The sequence below is a fragment of the Brachyhypopomus gauderio genome, chromosome 19 (genome assembly GCF_052324685.1).
Source record: "Brachyhypopomus gauderio isolate BG-103 chromosome 19, BGAUD_0.2, whole genome shotgun sequence".
Lineage (NCBI taxonomy): Eukaryota > Metazoa > Chordata > Actinopteri > Gymnotiformes > Hypopomidae > Brachyhypopomus > Brachyhypopomus gauderio.
This window is the reverse complement of record NC_135229.1, coordinates 2,007,284-2,030,480: the sequence shown is the minus strand read 5'-3', so window position 1 is coordinate 2,030,480 and position 23,197 is coordinate 2,007,284. Positions and strand designations below refer to the sequence as shown.

Below are 23,197 nucleotides of genomic sequence, written 5' to 3'. Positions count from 1 at the left end.
ATGTGAGGTGACATCTTTAAGAAATGTGAAAATACATGGTTAGTATTTAAGCAGCAATAATATTCAGAGTTTGTTGCTGTAGGGATCAAGCGGACTTGGACAGAGAAGAAGTTAACTCTTCAGACTGGAGGCTCTGTCACCATCCCGTGTCATTACGACAGAGAATTTATTCAGCACAAGAAATACTGGTGCTATAATGCTATAGAAGCGTTCAGTTACTGCTCGATTCTGGCTTATGCAAATACCACAGTCGACAAAGTGACTGTGACTGACAACTCAGCTCAGAGTCTCTTTACTGTCACAATGAGAGATCTACAGGATAATCATACTGGAACGTACTGGTGTGTTGTGGAGATTGGAGGAATATTTCAACCAGATGTTAAACACCAATTTTATTTCACAGTCACATCAGGTTTGTGATTACGCACTAAACCCACCACTGCTGAATCAATCCTGATGATAAGCAGGACTTGAATGAAAACTGTTCACGATATTTCAATATGTTAGGAGTGAATCCAACACTGTTTTTCTCTCCCAGTAACTAGTGATTAGTAAGATGTGCGCACAAGTGGTTTTGAGCACTTGATGCAGTCTCAGCTGTGTTCTGTGTTCAGCTCCTGCGGTGTCAGTGAACAGGAGCAGTGTGAGTGGAGAGGAGGGGAGCAGCGTCAGTGTCCAGTGTCTCTACAGTGCTGCATATCAGAATAAACACAAGCAGTGGTGCAGATCTACAGACTGGAGCTGCTACACAGTGGGGAGGACCTACACATCCCAGAATTCAACAGTGCAGATCAGGGATGATGGGAAAACATCCTTCAAGGTGGAGATGACTGGACTGAAGAAGAGTGATGCTGGCTGGTACTGGTGCTCTGTTGGAGATGTACAGGTTCCTGTTCACCTCACAGTCACTGATACACTCACAGGTATGTTTACATGTACATTTGTGTTTTAATTAAGTGGTGAAAATATATGTCGATGAACATTTAAACCAAGACAGCACTGACTAAAGACAGAATAACTGACCCAGTGTCTGTGGTGTGATACTAGATTTGGTCCCAGTGTAAAAGAGTAGAAGTGAATCAGTTTGACTCTTTTATATTTGGTCTCTGTTGTTTCCTGAATGCAACATTCTCAGTATGGAGATCAGAGGAAGCAACCAGAGATCATCTTAATGAAAAATGTTCTCACTGATACCAGAATGTGTCTGAAATGTTAAGTTGTTCATTCTTTCCTCATACTGACAGGGACACCTGACAATGACAAAACCAGCATTAGAAAGACCACACCACAAACCAGACCAGGTACCATCACTAGTATTGATCTATGTAACCAAGTAATATGATTTTTGTCTGTTACATTGGATAACTATTCCTACACCAACCATGTTCTCTACTACACAGACTTTTAAACACAACTGTCATCACATTTTCATTTGACAAAGTAGCACAAAGCTTCCTGTGCCACATCAGTGTGCGGTTTACACATCACACTTGATTCTATAATTGTTCATAAAACTCTGAATGTGAAAATACCATTTACAACAAACACAGTTTGGACACAGGAAAATACCACAGGGATGTGTGTGTAACGCCTGGTGGTCAGACTGTGGATCTGTGTGTGTGTGTGTGTGTGTGTGTGTGTGTAAGCAGAGGTTCTTAATAACAGGAGGACAAAACATACAAACAGGCAACAGTGAGGGGAGAGACAGGCGACGGTAGACAGGACTCAAACAGTGAGGGGAGAGACAGGCGAGGGGTAGACAGGACTCCAACAGCGAGGGGAGAGACAGGCGAGGGGTAGACAGGACTCCAACAGCGAGGGGAGAGACAGGCGAGGGGAAGACAGGACTCCAACAGCGAGGGGAGAGACAGGCGAGGGGAAGACAGGACTCCAATAGCGAGGGGAGAGACAGGCGACGGTAGACAGGAGTCCAACAGTGAGGGGAGAGACAGGTGAGGGGAAGACAGGAGTCCAACAGTGAGGGGAAGACAGGAGTCCAACAGTGAGGGGAAGACAGGAGTCCAACAGTGAGGGGAGAGACAGGTGAGGGGAAGACAGGACTCCAACAGTGAGGGGAGAGACAGGCGAGGGGTAGACAGGAGTCCAACAGTGAGGGGAGAGACAGGTGAGGGGAAGACAGGACTCCAACAGTGAGGGGAGAGACAGGTGAGGGGAAGACAGGACTCCAACAGTGAGGGGAGAGACAGGTGAGGGGTAGACAGGACTCCAACAGCGAGGGGAGAGACAGGTGATGGTAGACAGGACTCCAACAGTGAGGGGAGAGACAGGCGAGGGGAAGACAGGAGTCCACAGCCAGATCAGAGGACTCAGGTGAGGTCAGGTAGAAGTTCTGGAGGACTAGACAGGGGCAAAGACAAAAACAGAACAAGATCAAACACCAGGAAGACAACCAGAAAATTCACTAAGAATACGCTCAGATGTCACTCGTAAAGAGATGGCAACACTTAACAAGGTTAGTCTGGAGGAGACAGGCTTAAGTACTAGTTCTAATTAACCTTGACAAAAAACAGCTGATTTCTAAAACTCTGGTGATTGTGACCTCTGGTGGCGGACGGAGGTAGTGACCTCAGATCCGACAGTGATTACAGTGATCGACGTCACCACCATTACTCACACAGACCTAAACATACCAGCAGTCATCCTCATTAGACTGGTACGAACACTTACTGTATAATAACAACTTACACAGATACACACACACACACACACACACACACACACACACACACACACACAATACAGGTATCTTGTTTTTTCATGTTTGAGCAAATACCTGGGATTCACTTTAGGGTTTAGGATTTAATGAATTTAAATGTGTAAAGAAATACATTATTACTCTGGAAGAATACAAGCAGAAAATACAGCAACATTTTATGCATTTCTAAAAACGGAAAAATCTGCTTCTATAGGCTATTTAGTATTTAAGTATTTAGTATTTGTGACAGTGACGCTTGGAGGAGGAGGCACGACGGGCGGCGAACGGTGCAACATAGAACGTTTAATCAGACAAAACCACGTTAAGCTCCGTGCGGAGAGTAAGCACAAAAAAGACTCGCACAGGCACGAAACTTTAGACAAAGACAAGCACAAGACATTGCGCGAACGCACATTATATAGCTGATTAACACATACTCTCGTGATCTCGGGACAAGGCACAGGCGCGACTACGAACACGCTCACAAACGACCCACACCCACGGAACTACAAACATGGACATAACTGCACGCAGATGACATAACAACACGCCCACAGGGAGGGACAGACGGGCAATGAGTGAAAATAAAAAAGGAAGTGATAATGCCAGTCTCAGGGAAAAGGGAGGACTTAATGGATAAAGTGCACAAACTTAAAACCCGTGAACTAATCCAAATTAAGGATACAATAATCAGCAGTGAACTCATACAAGACAAAACTTAGGCCTATAAGGACAGACAAGCGACCCTCAGGTGTTGGGTTTCCTAATAGGCCACGCCCACCTGAGGGACAAACACACCATCACAACAACAGGACAACATGAAATACTGCTGCTGCTGACGGGGGCAGCCAGCAGGGGGCCTACATAGCATAATAGTATTTAAGTATTTAGTGTGACCTACTCCAAAACACCATAAATCTAAAGAAGAACTCTGGGAAGTACTGAAAGAAACCTGGTATAATTTACCTAAAGTTTACTTCAGAAACATTCATGATAGTCTCCCCAAAAGAGTTCAACATGAGCTTAGTGTCAAAGGTCACACTAAAATCTGACCTTTGACCATAGAAGTAATTTTGTTCCAAATACCATGTTTTTAAAGTGTGTTTTAAAGGGGCCTCATGAGAAACCGGAACTGTTTTAGGAGGTCAGACTGATATACTTAACTCAATATTTAATGAACTTGTGATTGTTCAGTTTAGAAAGTACCTTTGTCAGTTAAAATAGCATCACATTGACCACTGCCAGCTCCTCCATCATCTCAAAGTTTAACGTTACCCCACGTGTTAAGATCAGTAACTGGGCTGTACATCACAGCTCTCATTCAGAGCCAAGACAAAACAACAAAAATTATCCTCGTTTTGCTGCTGAAAGTCCAAATTCCCCTTAGTTCACCTGGAGAGGGACACATTTGGAAACGTCTCATTTCTCAGGATAAATTAGCGCTGCAAAGCCCACCAAACATCCTCTGACAAACTCCCCATCAGAGCTGGTCTGAGTGTTTCTTGCAGTGTTGTGGGATCACACAGCTGCTCCTGACTGCTGTATCCCTGGACGAGTGCAGCTCTGGAAAATATTCTTGCTGCCTTTGCAGTTTTGCTAGCAAATTTTCTGATGCCCATGTAGCTCAAGTTCTTGTACTTCTCTGCGTGTTTACTCTCTTAACTGCAAATGAAATTGTTATCCATAAACACAACTAACTGTTCTGCACAAACTAACCACACAGCTTTACAATTGACTTTAGTAAATCAGTATTTAGTCTATTCCTTGTTAAAACTTGGAATTCTGTATCAATCTTTCTTTTTTACCGTTAGCTGACATATTTGAGCTAAGAGCTGATGTCTTGAAAACTGTCCAACACATTCAGACACATTTGAGTGAAGGTGCATGAGTGAACTGACCAGACAGACACAATTTAAAAACAAAAACTAAATAGCTGCTTCAAACTTAAAGCAGTGTAGTTGTATTTCGAGCACCTATAGCAGTATAACAGGTGTTGTAGTCACACATGTAGTTTTGACAGAGATAGTCAGAGGGCCAGATGTGTCCTGTGTGCTGTACAACGCCCACGTCTGGTATATAGTGTGCAACACGTTTACCTTTGCACATGTGGACTGTGTTGACTTTACAATGGCAAATGGCCTTGTCATAATGCAGAGAAGTTTCCCAATCTTCACAAACATTTCACACATTATCAGGCCTTTTAAAGCTGATAAAACACACCATTCCATTATAGTCTAGATGCAGTGAGGAATGTCTCCTCGTCTCCTACAGAATTCACACCCTTTATGTTGATTTTTCTTCTTGTTCTGAGTTCTGATGGGGCTAAAGCAAAATATAATATTCATATTCCCATGATTCTTTAGGTTGTACCACGAGAGACACTGGACAGTCTGACAAAGACAAACCCACGTGAGTGCAACAGACCCAAATTATGATTGTGAGAACTTGCTGTAGAGAACGAAGAAGGTTCTCGTGAGGCAAAACGTTGTTCCTGCAGGCTGTGCTGAGTTGTGTGTAATTTAAAAATCCTTGATTTTAAAAATTTATAAATACGACATGTACAAAAACGGACGTGAACAAAGACAAACTAACTTTGCCAGGCCTTTGTAATCTGCCATTTTGTGTTTTGACTCAAAATGGCAGATAAGGTTCACAGGAAGTGATGCGTTGAGGACGTCTCAGCAGTTTGTGCCAATGTGATTCATCGATGGTTTGTTTTATGTTTCAGAGATGTTGTGAAGTTCTGTATTTCACACAACTGAACCGGCTCTGATGTACGATTCTTGTGGCTTAAGATTGGCGATAATCTTGTGGGGATAAGATTGTGGCCTATACTGTTGGCTTTTTAAATCCCGATGAAATCTTTTGTACCAACATCTTCAACCACTTCAATCAGCTGTTTATTCCTGGTCTAACTGCAGTGCCCAGTACATCACTCAACTCTATCTGCTTGTAATGAGTGGAATGTTATTTTTGTATTTTTATCAGTCTTTTTTATTTTTATCAGTATTTTTGTTATTTTTGTCAGTCTGTTCTTCATGTATGTCAACATTGTCATGTTTTGTGTTGTACTTACTATAGTGAATGTGAACATGTGCCATATGAATAAATCTTCATCATCATCATCATTGCTGATGTTGTCATTTAGTTGTAATGGAAGTTGAAATCCCAGAGTCAGAGTGGCTACACACACATCCCTACACTCTCTGAGGTTCCAGGAGTCTCCAGCATTTTAATAGGGGCTCACACATGCACACAGATTAGAGACAAATTAGAGACAGATTAGAGAAAGGATTAGAGACAGATTAGAGTGCTGAAATCAACTTTGAGTTAGATTGAGGGACAGCATGAGAGAGGATAAATGTTTAAGAATTTCTAAATGAGTGTATGGCAGAGAATGTGCTTAAGGTTTAGCGCCAATAGATGGGCTACATGGGTTAGTGTTTTCAGAAATTGTGCTATAAGGACCACGTGTCGGGTATTAGCTGCAGCAAAAACTGTAATAATGGAAAAATATATTTTTAAAAGGCACATGCACATTCTTTAGAGACTTCAGCAGGGGGCATTGTTGAGTCACAGAGCGCTAGCTGAGTTGTAATGGGAAGTTCAAGAAAGCGGTCAGTGTACCAATGACTTGATCCTTTACACAGTCAGATAAGTGCTTGTACATCCTCTAACATGGTCTTATGATCTCAGTAGACAAAGTAATGCAGGAAGTAAGAAGACATGCAGTATCTTTTGATTGTCATTTTCTTTGTTCAAGGTTAGTAGTTTTTTATGCACTGAAGGTTTTACTGTATACAATGTTGTGCAAATAATCCCTTTATGTATTAATTAACACTAAAGTCTTAAATTGAAGTGACATCTTTAAGAAATGTGAAAATACTTGGTTAGTACTTAGCAGCGATAATATTCAGAATTTGTGGCTGTAGGGATCGAGCGGACTTGGACAGAGAAGAAGTTAACTCTTCAGACTGGAGGCTCTGTCACCATCCCGTGTCATTACGACAGAGGATTTATTCAGCACAAGAAATACTGGTGCTATCATGATAAAGCAGCGTTCAATTACTGCTCGATTCTGGCGTATGCAAATACCACAGAGGGCAAAGTGACTGTGACTGACAACCCAGCTCAGAGTCTCTTTACTGTCACGATGAGAGATCTAGAGGAGGATCATACTGGAACGTACTGGTGTGCTGTGGAGATTGAAGGAATATTTCAACTAGATGTTACAGAGCAACTTTATTTCACAGTCACATCAGGTATGTAATTACACACAAAACCCACCACTGATGAATCAATCCTGGTGTTCAGCAGATCTTGAATGAACATTAATTCAATATGACAGGAGTTAATTCAACACTGCACAGATTTGAATCCAACACTGTATTTCTCTCCCAGTAACTAGTGATTAGTAAGATGTACCATACCAGTGGATTTGAGCACTTGATGCAGTCTCAGCTGTGTTCTGTGTTCAGCTCCTGCGGTGTCAGTGAACAGGAACAGTGTGAGTGGAGAGGAGGGGAGCAGCGTCAGTGTTCAGTGTCTCTACAGTGCTGCATATCAGAATAAACACAAGCAGTGGTGCAGATCTACAGACTGGAGCTGCTACACAGTGGGGAGGACCTACACATCCCAGAATTCAACAGTGTGGATCAGTGATGATGGGAAAACATTCTTCAAGGTGGAGATGAGTGGACTGAAGAAGAGTGATGCTGGCTGGTACTGGTGCTCTGTTGGAGATGTACAGGTTCCTGTTCACCTCACAGTCACTGGTAAGATTACTTCAAATCACTGTGATTTCTACACACATCCTTTAAAAAGCCTGGACTATACTTACAGTTGTGATCAAATTTATTCAACCCCCAATGCTGCGAAGGGTTTTATGGAATTCAGTGCACATTTGTAATTGTGTTCATAATGAAATCTTACAAGGACTTGTTAAAGAACTAAATGCAACTAAGATAGCATCAATTTTTTTTGTCATAAAGTATTAAATGGCCTTTTTGTGATTTCTTCATTGACACAATTATTCAACCCCTTTACGACTACCACTCCTAAGAACAGAGGTTCATTCCAGTGTTTTCCATCAGGTTTTGAAAACATCTGTGGATGTCAACGAGCAGCAATCAAGCATGATAAGCACCAATTAGGCAGATTTAAAAGGACTGTGATACTCAGCTCCTTCTAGACATCTACTGGTGTGTTTCCAAGCATGGTGAAGGCAAGAGAATGGTCCCAGAAGACAAGAGAAGAGGTTATTGCTCTTCACAAGAATGGCAATGGATATAAAAAGATTGCGAAGTTGTTAAATATTCCAAGAGACACTATCGGAAGTATCATTCGCAAGTTCAAGTTAAAGGGCACAGTGGAAACGTTACCTGGTCGTGGCAGAAAGAAGATCCTGACCGCGACTGCTGTGCGCTACCTGAAGCGTAATGTGGAGAAAAATCCCCGCGTGACTGCTAAGGAACTGAAAAAAGACCTGTCAGATGTGGGCACTGAAGTTTCAGCTCAGACAATAAGGCGCGCACTGCATAACGAAGACCTCCATGCCAGAACGCCCAGACGCACCCCCTTGCTGACTCCAAAGAACAAGAAAAGTCGACTGCAGTATGCCAAAAGTCATGTGGACAAGCCACAAAGGTTTTGGAACAGTGTACTGTGGTCAGATGAAACTAAATTAGAACTGTTTGGGACAATGGACCAGCGCTATGTTTGGAGAAGGAAGAACCAGGCTTATGAACAAAAGAACACCTTGCCTACTGTGAAGCATGGCGGGGGGTCAATTATGCTTTGGGGCTGTTTTGCTTCTAATGGTACAGGAAAGCTTCAACGTGTGCAGGGTACCATGAATTCCCTTCAGTACCAGGAGATCTTGGAGGAAAATGTGATGGAGTCAGTCACAAACCTGCGGCTTGGGAGACGTTGGACCTTCCAACAGGACAATGATCCGAAGCACACATCCAAGTCCACTAGAGCATGGTTGAACATGAAAGGCTGGAACATTCTAGAGTGGCCATCGCAATCACCAGACTTAAATCCAATTGAGAACCTCTGGTGGGACCTAAAGAAGGCAGTTGCAGTGCGCAAGCCTAAGAATGTGACTGAACTGGAGGCTTTTGCCCATGAAGAATGGGCTAAGATACCCATAGGTCGCTGCAAGACACTTGTGTCAAGCTATGCTTCACGCTTGAAAGCTGTCATAACTGGAAAAGGATGTTGTACTAAGTACTAAAAAATAATGTCACTAGGGGGTTGAATAAAACTGATAATGATGTGAGCACAGTAAAGACATTTGTGGTTATTCCATCATAAATATTATGTTATGTTTGTCTAATTTATAAGTGCCTCTTTGATATAATTGTAAATAAGATGACTGAAATGATCAAAATCAATGTCAAACTGGCCAAAACACTTTATTTCAGTGGGGGTTGAATAAATTTGATCACAACTGTAGGTGAGAATACTTGTGAATATCGGTAAAGCTTCTACAAAAAGAAAAAAAAGTTTTATTGTTTTTATTGCGTCTGTCTGAGACTTCCTGTTTCACTTCATTAAACTAAACAATGAAGTGTTGTTTTACTTTACAGTTTTTCTCGATTGATTTGGCTCATTTCTTGAAACCGAAATTACATTCTCAAAACTCTAAGATCATTTGGCACAACTGTCTTACAGATCAGCACATCAAAAGGGCTGACTTACAAAAGCGTATATCTGTCCCAAAACTGTTCACTTATGCTTCAACACTAAACTCCTTTTTCATTTAAAGAGTCAGTGCCACCAAAATAGTAAAGATCGGCGTGCAATTGCTTTAGCCCATTTCTCGAAACAGACTGGACATCCTCAAGCATTTGGTGCTTTTATCAAAATAACCTGGATGGTTCAGCACAACACCATGGTTAGCCTTCAGAAGCCCATATCCTTTCCAAAACAATTCACCCATGTGTCAAAACTCAATTCCCGTCTTGTATGAATAGTCAGTGCTACCAAAATGTATTGACCATTTGGCATTGTGTGAGCACTTCAAGTCAAAATGGTTAAATGTGTTGTCACTATGGCAAAGGACTAACTAACAGAATATAATGATGTATAAAACTGAAAAAAAGGATTTTACAAAGGTTAATCACACATCAAACTAATAACTCAAAGGAAGTTGAAACCATTTTTATTTACACAAAAATGAACTTGCTAACAATACTGTAGTGTAAAAAGGAAATGTAAACATAATGCCCATTCTGTAATACAATACAATAAAAATAAAGTCCTGTAAATAAAGTGGGGGTGTGGTTTCACTTCATCCACACGCTGCTCTCTGTCTGGCCACAGATTTTCATCCATCTTACAACGTATAATCTCTTTGCAATGCAGCGAGTGTAGAAATGTCACAACCACCCCCTACACTGATTCCCTGTAAGGCCTTCACATGCAACATCCATTACATGGAGCAGGGATCTCTGGTCTTGAACATGATGGTCATACACTCTCCATCTCCAAGTGGAAAAAAAACTCTTCAATGGGATTGAGGAAAGGAGAGTGAGGGGGGAGGAACTCCATGAGCATTCTTGGATGGGTAGCAAACCAAACCCTGATGAGTGGGCTATGGTGGAAATTCACATTGTCCCATACAATGACATAGTGTGGTAGGTGAGGCCCTACGAGACCTCTCTCATTTTAAGGGATCAAATCGATGTAAAGGCGATCCAGGAAAAAGAGGAGCTTCTCTGTATTGTATGGGCCAAGACTGGGGATATGGGTGGCCACACCATTCTCAGAAATGGCAGCACACATAGTCAGATTGACCCCTCTCTGGCCTGGGACATCCACTGTGGCCCGTTGGCCAATAATGATGGAGGAGACGGTAGACAGAGGCACTTGGGTTGAACTTGTTGACCTGCCTCTGCCATTGTGAGGCGATGATTTATAACGTGGTCAATGAGCATCGCCTGAATTTCATCTGGGACAACACAGTGTGATCGTGCTCCTCGGTCTCTTCCCCCTGTCCCACCACCACGTACCCTCACTCCTCCTCTTCCTCATCTTCTTCTTCCCCCTGTCCCACCACCACGTACCCTCACTCCTCCTCTTCCTCATCTTCTTCTTCCCCCTGTCCCACCACCACGTACCCTCACTCCTCCTCTTCCTCATCATCTTCTTCCCCCTGTCCCACCACCACGTACCCTCACTCCTCCTCTTCCTCATCTTCTTCTTCCCCCTGTCCCACCACCACGTACCCTCACTCCTCCTCTTCCTCATCATCTTCTCCCTGTCCCACCACCACGTACCCTCACTCCTCCTCTTCCTCATCATCTTCTTCCCCCTGTCCCACCACCACGTACCCTCACTCCTCCTCTTCCTCATCATCTTCTTCCCCCTGTCCCACCACCACGTACCCTCACTCCTCCTCTTCCTCATCATCTTCTTCCCCCTGTCCCACCACCACGTACCCTCACTCCTCCTCTTCCTCATCTTCTTCTTCTCCCTGTCCCACCACCACGTACCCTCACTCCTCCTCTTCCTCATCTTCTTCTTCCTCCTGTCCCACCACCACGTACCCTCACTCCTCCTCTTCCTCACCTTCTTCTTCCCCCTGTCCCACCACCACGTACCCTCACTCCTCCTCTTCCTCATCATCTTCCTCCTGTCCCACCACCACGTACCCTCACTCCTCCTCTTCCTCATCTTCTTCTTCCACCTGTCCCACCACCACGTACCCTCACTCCTCCTCTTCCTCATCTTCTTCTTCTCCCTGTCCCACCACCACGTACCCTCACTCCTCCTCTTCCTCATCTTCTTCTTCTCCCTGTCCCACCACCACGTACCCTCACTCCTCCTCTTCCTCATCTTCTTCTCCCTGTCCCACCACCACGTACCCTCACTCCTCCTCTTCCTCATCTTCTTCTTCCCCCTGTCCCACCACCACGTACCCTCACTCCTCCTCTTCCTCATCTTCTTCTTCTCCCTGTCCCACCACCACGTACCCTCACTCCTCCTCTTCCTCATCTTCTTCTCCCTGTCCCACCACCACGTACCCTCACTCCTCCTCTTCCTCATCTTCTTCTTCCACCTGTCCCACCACCACGTACCCTCACTCCTCCTCTTCCTCATCTTCTTCTTCTCCCTGTCCCACCACCACGTACCCTCACTCCTCCTCTTCCTCATCTTCTTCTTCTCCCTGTCCCACCACCACGTACCCTCACTCCTCCTCTTCCTCATCTTCTTCTTCCCCCTGTCACACCACCACGTACCCTCACTCCTCCTCTTCATCATCTTCTTCTTCCCCCTGTCCCACCACCACGTACCCTCACTCCTCCTCTTCCTCATCTTCTTCTTCCCCCTGTCCCACCACCACGTACCCTCACTCCTCCTCTTCCTCATCTTCTTCTTCCCCCTGTCCCACCACCACGTACCCTCACTCCTCCTCTTCCTCATCATCTTCTTCCCCCTGTCCCACCACCACGTACCCTCACTCCTCCTCTTCCTCATCTTCTTCTTCCCCCTGTCCCACCACCACGTACCCTCACTCCTCCTCTTCCTCATCATCTTCTCCCTGTCCCACCACCACGTACCCTCACTCCTCCTCTTCCTCATCATCTTCTTCCCCCTGTCCCACCACCACGTACCCTCACTCCTCCTCTTCCTCATCATCTTCTTCCCCCTGTCCCACCACCACGTACCCTCACTCCTCCTCTTCCTCATCATCTTCTTCCCCCTGTCCCACCACCACGTACCCTCACTCCTCCTCTTCCTCATCTTCTTCTTCTCCCTGTCCCACCACCACGTACCCTCACTCCTCCTCTTCCTCATCTTCTTCTTCCTCCTGTCCCACCACCACGTACCCTCACTCCTCCTCTTCCTCACCTTCTTCTTCCCCCTGTCCCACCACCACGTACCCTCACTCCTCCTCTTCCTCATCATCTTCCTCCTGTCCCACCACCACGTACCCTCACTCCTCCTCTTCCTCATCTTCTTCTTCCACCTGTCCCACCACCACGTACCCTCACTCCTCCTCTTCCTCATCTTCTTCTTCTCCCTGTCCCACCACCACGTACCCTCACTCCTCCTCTTCCTCATCTTCTTCTTCTCCCTGTCCCACCACCACGTACCCTCACTCCTCCTCTTCCTCATCTTCTTCTCCCTGTCCCACCACCACGTACCCTCACTCCTCCTCTTCCTCATCTTCTTCTTCCCCCTGTCCCACCACCACGTACCCTCACTCCTCCTCTTCCTCATCTTCTTCTTCTCCCTGTCCCACCACCACGTACCCTCACTCCTCCTCTTCCTCATCTTCTTCTCCCTGTCCCACCACCACGTACCCTCACTCCTCCTCTTCCTCATCTTCTTCTTCCACCTGTCCCACCACCACGTACCCTCACTCCTCCTCTTCCTCATCTTCTTCTTCTCCCTGTCCCACCACCACGTACCCTCACTCCTCCTCTTCCTCATCTTCTTCTTCTCCCTGTCCCACCACCACGTACCCTCACTCCTCCTCTTCCTCATCTTCTTCTTCCCCCTGTCACACCACCACGTACCCTCACTCCTCCTCTTCATCATCTTCTTCTTCCCCCTGTCCCACCACCACGTACCCTCACTCCTCCTCTTCCTCATCTTCTTCTCCCTGTCCCACCACCACGTACCCTCACTCCTCCTCTTCCTCATCTTCTTCTTCCCCCTGTCCCACCACCACGTACCCTCACTCCTCCTCTTCCTCATCTTCTTCTTCTCCCTGTCCCACCACCACGTACCCTCACTCCTCCTCTTCCTCATCTTCTTCTTCCCCCTGTCCCACCACCACGTACCCTCACTCCTCCTCTTCCTCATCTTCTTCTCCCTGTCCCACCACCACGTACCCTCACTCCTCCTCTTCCTCATCTTCTTCTTCCCCCTGTCACACCACCACATACCCTCACTCCTCCTCTTCATCATCTTCTTCTTCCCCCTGTCCCACCACCACGTACCCTCACTCCTCCTCTTCCTCATCTTCTTCTCCCTGTCCCACCACCACGTACCCTCACTCCTCCTCTTCCTCATCTTCTTCTCCCTGTCCCACCACCACGTACCCTCACTCCTCCTCTTCCTCATCTTCTTCTTCCCCCTGTCCCACCACCACGTACCCTCACTCCTCCTCTTCCTCATCTTCTTCTTCCCCCTGTCCCACCACCACGTACCCTCACTCCTCCTCTTCCTCATCATCTTCCTCCTGTCCCACCACCACGTACCCTCACTCCTCCTCTTCCTCATCTTCTTCTTCTCCCATCCCACCACCACGTACCCTCACTCCTCCTCTTCCTCATCTTCTTCTCCCTGTCCCACCACCACGTACCCTCACTCCTCCTCTTCCTCATCATCTTCCTCCTGTCCCACCACCACGTACCCTCACTCCTCCTCTTCCTCATCTTCTTCTTCCACCTGTCCCACCACCACGTACCCTCACTCCTCCTCTTCCTCATCTTCTTCTTCTCCCTGTCCCACCACCACGTACCCTCACTCCTCCTCTTCCTCATCTTCTTCTTCTCCCTGTCCCACCACCACGTACCCTCACTCCTCCTCTTCCTCTTCTTCTTCCCCCTGTCCCACCACCACGTACCCTCACTCCTCCTCTTCCTCATCTTCTTCTTCCTCCTGTCCCACCACCACGTACCCTCACTCCTCCTCTTCCTCATCATCTTCTTCCACCTGTCCCACCACCACGTACCCTCACTCCTCCTCTTCCTCATCTTCTTCTTCCCCCTGTCCCTCCACCACGTACCCTCACTCCTCCTCTTCCTCATCTTCTTCTTCCCCCTGTCCCACCACCACGTACCCTCACTCCTCCTCTTCCTCATCTTCTTCTTCCACCTGTCCCACTACCACGTACCCTCACTCCTCCTCTTCCTCATCTTCTTCTTCCTCCTGTCCCACCACCACGTACCCTCACTCCTCCTCTTCCTCATCTTCTTCTCCCTGTCCCACCACCACGTACCCTCACTCCTCCTCTTCCTCATCATCTTCTTCCACCTGTCCCACCACCACGTACCCTCACTCCTCCTCTTCCTCATCTTCTTCTTCCCCCTGTCCCTCCACCACGTACCCTCACTCCTCCTCTTCCTCATCTTCTTCTTCCCCCTGTCCCACCACCACGTACCCTCACTCCTCCTCTTCCTCATCTTCTTCTTCTCCCTGTCCCACCACCACGTACCCTCACTCCTCCTCTTCCTCATCTTCTTCTCCCTGTCCCACCACCACGTACCCTCACTCCTCCTCTTCCTCATCTTCTTCTTCCACCTGTCCCACCACCACGTACCCTCACTCCTCCTCTTCCTCATCTTCTTCTTCTCCCTGTCCCACCACCACGTACCCTCACTCCTCCTCTTCCTCATCTTCTTCTTCTCCCTGTCCCACCACCACGTACCCTCACTCCTCCTCTTCCTCATCTTCTTCTTCCCCCTGTCACACCACCACGTACCCTCACTCCTCCTCTTCATCATCTTCTTCTTCCCCCTGTCCCACCACCACGTACCCTCACTCCTCCTCTTCCTCATCTTCTTCTCCCTGTCCCACCACCACGTACCCTCACTCCTCCTCTTCCTCATCTTCTTCTTCACCCTGTCCCACCACCACGTACCCTCACTCCTCCTCTTCCTCATCTTCTTCTTCTCCCTGTCCCACCACCACGTACCCTCACTCCTCCTCTTCCTCATCTTCTTCTTCCCCCTGTCCCACCACCACGTACCCTCACTCCTCCTCTTCCTCATCTTCTTCTTCTCCCTGTCCCACCACCACGTACCCTCACTCCTCCTCTTCCTCATCTTCTTCTTCCCCCTGTCCCACCACCACGTACCCTCACTCCTCCTCTTCCTCATCTTCTTCTCCCTGTCCCACCACCACGTACCCTCACTCCTCCTCTTCCTCATCTTCTTCTCCCTGTCCCACCACCACGTACCCTCACTCCTCCTCTTCCTCATCTTCTTCTTCACCCTGTCCCACCACCACGTACCCTCACTCCTCCTCTTCCTCATCTTCTTCTTCTCCCTGTCCCACCACCACGTACCCTCACTCCTCCTCTTCCTCATCTTCTTCTTCCTCCTGTCCCACCACCACGTACCCTCACTCCTCCTCTTCCTCATCTTCTTCTTCTCCCTGTCCCACCACCACGTACCCTCACTCCTCCTCTTCCTCATCTTCTTCTTCCCCCTGTCCCACCACCACGTACCCTCACTCCTCCTCTTCCTCATCTTCTTCTCCCTGTCCCACCACCACGTACCCTCACTCCTCCTCTTCCTCATCTTCTTCTTCCCCCTGTCACACCACCACGTACCCTCACTCCTCCTCTTCATCATCTTCTTCTTCCCCCTGTCCCACCACCACGTACCCTCACTCCTCCTCTTCCTCATCTTCTTCTCCCTGTCCCACCACCACGTACCCTCACTCCTCCTCTTCCTCATCTTCTTCTCCCTGTCCCACCACCACGTACCCTCACTCCTCCTCTTCCTCATCTTCTTCTTCCCCCTGTCCCACCACCACGTACCCTCACTCCTCCTCTTCCTCATCTTCTTCTTCCCCCTGTCCCACCACCACGTACCCTCACTCCTCCTCTTCCTCATCATCTTCCTCCTGTCCCACCACCACGTACCCTCACTCCTCCTCTTCCTCATCTTCTTCTTCTCCCATCCCACCACCACGTACCCTCACTCCTCCTCTTCCTCATCTTCTTCTCCCTGTCCCACCACCACGTACCCTCACTCCTCCTCTTCCTCATCATCTTCCTCCTGTCCCACCACCACGTACCCTCACTCCTCCTCTTCCTCATCTTCTTCTTCCACCTGTCCCACCACCACGTACCCTCACTCCTCCTCTTCCTCATCTTCTTCTTCTCCCTGTCCCACCACCACGTACCCTCACTCCTCCTCTTCCTCATCTTCTTCTTCTCCCTGTCCCACCACCACGTACCCTCACTCCTCCTCTTCCTCTTCTTCTTCCCCCTGTCCCACCACCACGTACCCTCACTCCTCCTCTTCCTCATCTTCTTCTTCCTCCTGTCCCACCACCACGTACCCTCACTCCTCCTCTTCCTCATCATCTTCTTCCACCTGTCCCACCACCACGTACCCTCACTCCTCCTCTTCCTCATCTTCTTCTTCCCCCTGTCCCTCCACCACGTACCCTCACTCCTCCTCTTCCTCATCTTCTTCTTCCCCCTGTCCCACCACCACGTACCCTCACTCCTCCTCTTCCTCATCTTCTTCTTCCACCTGTCCCACCACCACGTACCCTCACTCCTCCTCTTCCTCATCTTCTTCTTCCTCCTGTCCCACCACCACGTACCCTCACTCCTCCTCTTCCTCATCATCTTCTTCCACCTGTCCCACCACCACGTACCCTCACTCCTCCTCTTCCTCATCTTCTTCTTCCCCCTGTCCCTCCACCACGTACCCTCACTCCTCCTCTTCCTCATCTTCTTCTTCCCCCTGTCCCACCACCACGTACCCTCACTCCTCCTCTTCCTCATCTTCTTCTTCTCCCTGTCCCACCACCACGTACCCTCACTCCTCCTCTTCCTCATCTTCTTCCCCCTGTCCCACCACCACGTACCCTCACTCCTCCTCTTCCTCATCTTCTTCTTCCTCCTGTCCCACCACCACGTACCCTCACTCCTCCTCTTCCTCATCTTCTTCTTCCCCCTGTCCCTCCACCACGTACCCTCACTCCTCCTCTTCCTCATCTTCTTCCCCCTGTCCCACCACCACGTACCCTCACTCCTCCTCTTCCTCATCTTCTTCTTCCACCTGTCCCACCACCACGTACCCTCACTCCTCCTCTTCCTCATCTTCTTCTTCCTCCTGTCCCACCACCACGTACCCTCACTCCTCCTCTTCCTCATCATCTTCTTCCACCTGTCCCACCACCACGTACCCTCACTCCTCCTCTTCCTCATCTTCTTCTTCCCCCTGTCCCACCACCACGTACCCTCACTCCTCCTCTTCCTCATCTTCTTCCACCTGTCCCACCACCACGTACCCTCACTCCTCCTCTTCCTCATCTTCTTCTTCCTCCTGTCCCACCACCACGTACCCTCACTCCTCCTCTTCCTCATCATCTTCTTCCACCTGTCCCACCACCACGTACCCTCACTCCTCCTCTTCCTCATCTTCTTCTTCCCCCTGTCCCACCACCACGTACCCTCACTCCTCCTCTTCCTCTTCTTCTTCCCCCTGTCCCACCACCACGTACCCTCACTCCTCCTCTTCCTCATCTTCTTCTTCCTCCTGTCCCACCACCACGTACCCTCACTCCTCCTCTTCCTCATCTTCTTCTTCCCCCTGTCCCACCACCACGTACCCTCACTCCTCCTCTTCCTCATCTTCTTCTTCCACCTCTTCCTCGAGCAGGAAGTTGTCTTCTTGCTTGTGTTGGGCTAGTTGCCTCCATGTTCAGTAATTGTATTGGTCCTAGTCAATCTCTCTATGTACAGGCCTACATGATTGATAGCATTCACAAGCATGGACAGCACCTGTCAAGTCTCTATCTGATTGGTTATCTGAGATGTGTGAACCTCCTTCATTAGTAAGGTTATAGTTTCAGATGTTCAATTATAGTCATAAATTTACCAAATGTATCAAGAGGTTGGTATGTGGTGTTCGTGGTATAATGCTATATAATATATATGGTATAATGTTGACTAATTTTGACAATTGAACAGATTGTTGTGCATGCAATGGCTTATACAATGAAATATGTATGACATATTTTAGAGAGAACAGCCATTTGACTGAAAATCAGCTAATCAGTTGAGATCACCGTGATCAAATTACTAGGAAATTGTGCTAAATGTAGGCTAACTGTGCTAACTGTAGGCTACTTGTACTAAATCATTTGCAAAGACGCACTGGGATATTTGAGACATGTACATAGACATTTGACCAATGAGAAATGCTATTGTGTTGTGAACAATTGCCAAGGGGTTACCAGACTTGTCCATGTTGTTTTGAGAATGTCATCTCGGTTTCAAGAAATGAGCCAAACCAATCGATTGAAACTGTAAATGATCCTTTATTTTTCTAAAAGTATACTTTTATAAACTTCTAAAGACTATAAAAATAAATACATCTAAAAATGTTAATATTTTAGGCAAATAAAAAAATGACATGTTATTTCTGAGCTGCATGGCATTCGTGTTTCTATGTCTCCCCACAGAGGACACAGGACACAGGACTGTGGTCGTCCTCACTGTGTTTGCAGGCCTGACTCTTCTAGCTGGTGTGGCCTTCTGGATGTGGAGAAGGAAGCGTGGTCAGTGTTACACTGGGCAGTTCAGTAGATCCCTGAAAACCTGAAAATATAGTGACACAACATCAGTTAAAATCTCACATACTGTGATGAAGTATTGATATGGTTTAAAGACTATGGTTAGGATTAAGATTGGGATTAAGTTCATGGTTAAGATGTTGAATGTTCTGGGATGATTAAGTGCCTCCCACAGTGTTGTTTGTGTAATAGTTTGCGCCACTGATTAATGATGATGATGCTTTTCTGGCCACAGGGAGCCGTCAGTCTGAAAGCCAAAAGAGGAACACAGAGTGGGAGCAGCACAACGTAAGAGCTGCAAAACACTGTGTGAAACACTCCACCACCTCTGAAACAGGCCCAGTCGAGACACTGAAACACGCCACCACCTCTGAAACAGGCCCAGTCGAGACACTGAAACACGCCACCGCCTCTGAAACACGCCACCGCCTCTGAAACAGGCCCAGTCGAGACACTGAAACACGCCACCACCTCTGAAACAGGCCCAGTGGAGACACTGAAACACGCCACCACCTCTGAAACAGGCCCAGTCGAGACACTGAAACACGCCACCACCTCTGAAACAGGCCCAGTCGAGACACTGAAACACGCCACCGCCTCTGAAACACGCCACCGCCTCTGAAACAGGCCCAGTCGAGACACTGAAACACGCCACCACCTCTAAAACAGGCCCAGTCGAGACACTGAAACACGCCACCACCTCTGAAACAGCCCCAGTCGAGACACTGAAACACGCCACCACCTCTAAAACAGGCCCAGTCGAGACACTGAAACACGCCACCACCTCTGAAACAGGCCCAGTCGAGACACTGAAACACGCCACCACCTCTGAAACAGGCCTAGTCGAGACACTGAAACACGCCTCCGCCTCTGAAACAGGCCCAGTCGAGACACTGAAACACGCCACCACCTCTGAAACAGCCCCAGTCGAGACACTGAAACACGCCACAGTCAGGTTCTTTCTTTCTCTTCGCAGGCTGAGTTGTCGTACTCCTCGGTTATTTTCAAGGAAAGCAAGAAAAAATTAGGACAGCGTGACACAGAAGCGCAGGTTTGATTTTATTGTGACAAACATGAAACTCAACACACTAAAATCAATGCATTCCCTGTATGTCATTTTAAGATGTCCCTGTAAACCATACAAATGTCTAAATGTCTAAAGGTGGCATGTACTCTGTGTGTGTGTGTGTGTGTGTGTGTGTGTGTGTGTGTGTGTGTGTGTGTGTGTGTGTGTGTGATTATGAAGCAGACGTCCTTGCAGTCTGAAGAGCCGGTGACATACAGCACCTTGACGAATGTAAAACAAAGTATGGAACAATGACCTTTGGGACTTTATTGCTGTTTACTCTACTGACAGTGTTGTAAAGAAACAGATCTGGAAAACAAACAAACATATATTTTCCCTGATAGGTCCTTAAGCTCCTCACTCTACAGACTCTCAGGGCAACATAAGCTCGGTTCTCCTGATCCCAGGGGCCTGCTGGCGGACTGGTGTTCTGATGCTTGGACATTGTTCGGGTTCGGGGGCCCGACACTTGGCTTCAAGTGCAAAAAGAAAGAAAAATTAAAATAATTAACGACTTCAAGTTCCATTGCATCACAGTAACAAGTAACAGTCTCAGTACAAAACTTCGCTTGTAGTTTGTAATAAGTGATTGTATTTTTGTTTGACGAGCACCAGAACCCGGTGGATATTCATTGTCAAAATGAGAGTGAGTAGTAGTAAAGTGCCTCCGCACGTTGTACTCCTTTTTCACCGCACAACTCGTAACAGAGACACGGGAATCCTTGCTGACTGACGTCACGGTTACTTTATTTACAAATAAGCGCATAAAGCGCACGAAGAACATAGACGCATTCACAACAATGTGTAAACCTTAGACAACGACGAGCGCACATTAAATAGACAAACCACATTAGCCCCACGTGATTACGAGACGATTCACAGGTGAGACACATTATCACACGACATAACCATAACCACGAAGATCCACTGACGCAGACAAAGCACGTGGACAACGTTAACACACGCCCAAAAGGGAGGGGCCGGGGTCCTCAACGTGACAATATGGGCATATTTATCTGTCCAGTCGTTATTATAGTGTCTGTTTTCTGTATCAATCTTGCATCTCTTCTTTGACAGCGTCATGCTTCTCAAGTGCGTCTGTCTTGGAAACGTGCCGCAAAGAGCCACACAGTGTCGTAAAATGTTGCAAATAAAATGTTATATATTTTTACGGCGGTTTATCAAATATTTATTATTATTTATGGGGAGATGGGCTGCGGGCCGGTTCAAATTCATTAAAGGGCCGGTTCTGGCCCGCGGGCCGCCAGTTGAATAGTCCTGGACTAAACCCTCTCTGGGGTTGGACAGTTTATTGGTTTCAACCAGTAAAAACACCAGAACAAACTGTGATATTTCTTGCCATCTACATCATCTTGTTTAAATGATTAAAGCTAAATTATTTTGGACCTCTGTGGTCCTGAGGACAGAAGCGCTGGAGAGATTTAGTCTAGATTTAGTCTAGATTTAATCTAGTCCCAAACTGCAGAGTCACAGACTGGTACGGGTGTTATTACATGTATTACACATAGTGAAATGTGAAATACACAAGTTTGGCTACATATCCACTCAGGTTAAGTTATAAAAAGGAATTGACCATAAAAATGCAGAACTGAAAGAAAAAAAAGTTTATCAAAGCATAGCAGTGTGTACCACTGAAACACAGTTGGTGTTTAGAGTCATAGCAGTGTGTACCACTGAAACACAGTTTGTGTTTAGAGTCATAGCAGTGTGTACCACTGAAACACAGTTGGTGTTTAGAGTCATAGCAGTGTGTATCACTGAAACACAGTTTGTGTTTAGAGTCATAACAGTGTGGACCACTGAAACACAGTTTGTGTTTAGATTCATAACAGTGTGTATCACTGAAACACAGTTGGTGTTTAGAGTCATAACAGTGTGTATCACTGAAACACAGTTTGTGTTTAGAGTCATAACAGTGTGGACCACTGAAACACAGTTGGTGTTTAGAGTCATAGCAGTGTGGACCACTGAAACACAGTTGGTGTTTACAGTCATAACAGTGTGGACCACTGAAACACAGTTGGTGTTTAGAGTCATAGCAGTGTGTATCACTGAAACACAGTTTGTGTTTAGAGTCATAACAGTGTGTACCACTGAAACACAGTTTGTGTTTAGAGTCATAACAGTGTGTATCACTGAAACACAGTTGGTGTTTAGAGTCATAACAGTGTGTACCACTGAAACACAGTTTGTGTTTAGAGTCATAACAGTGTGGACCACTGAAACACAGTTGGTGTTTAGAGTCATAGCAGTGTGGACCACTGAAACACAGTTGGTGTTTAGAGTCATAACAGTGTGGACCACTGAAACACAGTTGGTGTTTAGAGTCATAACAGTGTGGACCACTGAAACACAGTTTGTGTTTAGAGTCATAACAGTGTGTACCACTGAAACACAGTTGGTGTTTAGAGTCATAACAGTGTGTACCACTGAAACACAGTTGGTGTTTAGAGTCATAGCAGTGTGTACCACTGAAACACAGTTGGTGTTTAGAGTCATAACAGTGTGTACCACTGAAACACAGTTGGTGTTTAGACTCATAACAGTGTGTACCACTGAAACACAGTTGGTGTTTAGAGTCATAACAGTGTGTACCACTGAAACACAGTTGGTGTTTAGAGTCATAGCAGTGTGTACCACTGAAACACAGTTGGTGTTTAGAGTCATAACAGTGTGTACCACTGAAACACAGTTGGTGTTTAGAGTCATAACAGTGTGTACCACTGAAACACAGTTGGTGTTTAGAGTCATAGCAGTGTGTACCACTGAAACACAGTTGGTGTTTAGAGTCATAACAGTGTGTACCACTGAAACACAGTTGGTGTTTAGAGTCATAACAGTGTGGACCACTGAAACACAGTTTGTGTTTAGAGTCCTAACAGTGTGTACCACTGAAACACAGTTGGTGTTTAGAGTCCTAACAGTGTGTACCACTGAAACACAGTTGGTGTTTAGAGTCATAACAGTGTGTACCACTGAAACACAGTTGGTGTTTAGAGTCATAACAGTGTGTACCACTGAAACACAGTTGGTGTTTAGAGTCATAACAGTGTGTACCACTGAAACACAGTTGGTGTTTAGAGTCATAGCAGTGTGTACCACTGAAACAC

General features: G+C 46.8%; 1 protein-coding gene across 2 annotated transcripts; it reads left to right on the top strand.

The window, feature by feature from the left end:
• The first annotated feature begins 1,273 nt into the window (after positions 1-1,273).
• LOC143483062 (polymeric immunoglobulin receptor-like) lies at positions 1,274-21,237 on the top strand. 2 transcript variants are annotated; one of them, XM_076981754.1, is made up of 9 exons: positions 1,274-1,301; positions 5,445-6,479; positions 6,649-6,978; positions 7,195-7,491; positions 18,890-18,985; positions 19,236-19,288; positions 19,977-20,051; positions 20,250-20,307; positions 20,411-21,237. In XM_076981754.1, exons 2-9 carry the CDS (start codon positions 6,443-6,445, stop codon positions 20,416-20,418), a joined length of 954 nt encoding a protein of 317 aa, XP_076837869.1. In that variant the 5' UTR covers positions 1,274-1,301; positions 5,445-6,442; the 3' UTR covers positions 20,419-21,237. The 2 variants fall into 2 exon arrangements, with proteins under 2 accessions (XP_076837869.1, XP_076837868.1); XM_076981753.1 differs by having other exon boundaries at positions 20,247-20,307.
• The last annotated feature ends 1,960 nt before the right edge of the window (positions 21,238-23,197 follow it).

Excerpts from the sequence above, each read along its gene's own strand:
- LOC143483062 (XM_076981753.1), top strand. The coding sequence starts at position 6,443 with ATGCAGTATCTTTTGATTGTCATTTTCTTTGTTCAAG. Across the intron at positions 6,480-6,648 it reads TGTCATTTTCTTTGTTCAAG|GGATCGAGCGGACTTGGACA; the intron begins GTTAGTAGTTTT and ends TTGTGGCTGTAG. Across the intron at positions 6,979-7,194 it reads TTATTTCACAGTCACATCAG|CTCCTGCGGTGTCAGTGAAC; the intron begins GTATGTAATTAC and ends TTCTGTGTTCAG.